This window comes from Lygodium microphyllum, chromosome 9 (genome assembly GCF_053477565.2).
Source record: "Lygodium microphyllum isolate KBCC chromosome 9, Lygodium_microphyllum_v1.1.10, whole genome shotgun sequence".
In the NCBI taxonomy this organism is placed as follows: Eukaryota; Viridiplantae; Streptophyta; class Polypodiopsida; order Schizaeales; family Lygodiaceae; genus Lygodium; species Lygodium microphyllum.
In genome coordinates, this window is record NC_141143.1 from 118612766 (window position 1) to 118614431 (window position 1666).

Below are 1666 nucleotides of genomic sequence, written 5' to 3' on the forward strand. Positions count from 1 at the left end.
TTTGTACTACCCTTGCATGAGAACATAACACAAATTAACTAATGAGAAACGCTCTCTTAATATTGGTCACACATTAAAATGCAATATTAAATGGGTATGAAATAAACAATACTTGAGATACAAAAATAAGCATTTGCAAGCAACCAAAATCAAGCTCCTCCAAACACACTGTCAAGATTTTGAAAAAACAAAAGGCGATGCTATTGCGCGCCCTTGTTGATAAGCCGTTATAGCACGAACAAAAAGTGCCGGGAGACACTTGCTAAGTTCTAACTTTGAGCTTCACACAATCAGCGCCACACGAATGTTTTCCAACCGGGCTATTCAATAAAACAGAAATGAACGTTAGGGTTGCCCGCCAAGAGGACTAATAATAACGAGGTGCTTATACGCTGATTTAGTATCAGCGGCAGCTGCGCAGGACGGAGACGTTGCTTGTTGGACGACAGAAAATGGAAAAGTAAAATCTCTCTCTCTCTTATTCATTATGTTGCAAGACGCCGCATGTCGTATGCAGCGTCTATTTAAGTTGGGTCGACGCTCAGGATTCTGCATGCAGCTATATTGCCCACTGCTACTGCTGATGCGCGCACTGGTACAGACTATTAACTTGTCTCCTGCTGCAACACTAGCAGGAGCTGCTGGCTCTCCTTCCAATAGTTGTGTGCTAGTATCCCCCCCACCGGCCATAATATAATACATCTCATCAGCCCCGATCATTAACCGTGCTAGCTTCTGAATCAGCTAACTACTGGCGGCTGTACCACAAGATCAGGAGTGAGTCATCAGTTGATCGGGTACATGTTTTTCATATAGCCATCAAGAGGAGTACTATAGTGGCAGCGCTGCTAGCGCAATTGTCGATCAGGATGATGATGAAGATGATGCTGATGGCGGCTATGATGCTAGCATTGAATGATGCCCATAATATTATCAATGTCCGAGTGCAAACAATGACGGACTCGCCGTCGGCTTATCTGGACCCTCAGAACGAGGCGCGGGGCGCGCTGGGGCTGAGTCCACTGACATGGGACGCCAAGCTGGCCAGCTACGCCTACAACTACGCGGTGCAGGTGCAGTGCCAGATGGTGCACTCGGGCGGGCCGTACGGCGAGAACCTATTCTGGGGCGGTGCTAGCGGAAACTGGACGCCGGGGGACGCCGTGAGCATGTGGCTGGCGGAGCAGCCTCACTACCACTACGACAGCAACACCTGCGACGGCGGCTCCATGTGCGGCCACTACACCCAGATCGTGTGGCGCACCACGACATCCGTGGGCTGCGCCTCCTACACCTGCCCCGCCAGCGGCATCATCAGCGGTTAATATCGGCATAATTCATTCGCCTTAGAGTGGCTTTTATATTAATTTTGTTCGAGAGTCTCTCTGGATTCCCTGCGCTCTCCCTACCTCCTCTTTTAGTTGCGCTCATACGCCTTGAACTTGGCCGTACTGGCAGTCCGATTATCGTCTCAGTCGATTGAAGTGGCGCACAACATGCTCATAAATCCCCACCCACGGCTTAATGTGATTTTATATCTCCTCATAGCTTACGTGTTTTGGTGTCTACGCACGCATGTGCTTGTGTCCTCGCAGGTCTGCCAGATTCACCTTTGACAGGGGCCACGCGCGGACGTGTCCACCAAATTCTGTGAGTCGAACAACGC

The 1666-nt window shown here is 49.8% G+C and overlaps 1 protein-coding gene across 1 annotated transcript; it reads left to right on the forward strand.

The window, feature by feature from the left end:
* The first annotated feature begins 890 nt into the window (after positions 1-890).
* LOC148031487 (pathogenesis-related protein 1-like) lies at positions 891-1325 on the forward strand. The gene has a single exon (XM_087685576.1). It carries the CDS (start codon positions 891-893, stop codon positions 1323-1325), a length of 435 nt encoding a protein of 144 aa, XP_087541702.1.
* The last annotated feature ends 341 nt before the right edge of the window (positions 1326-1666 follow it).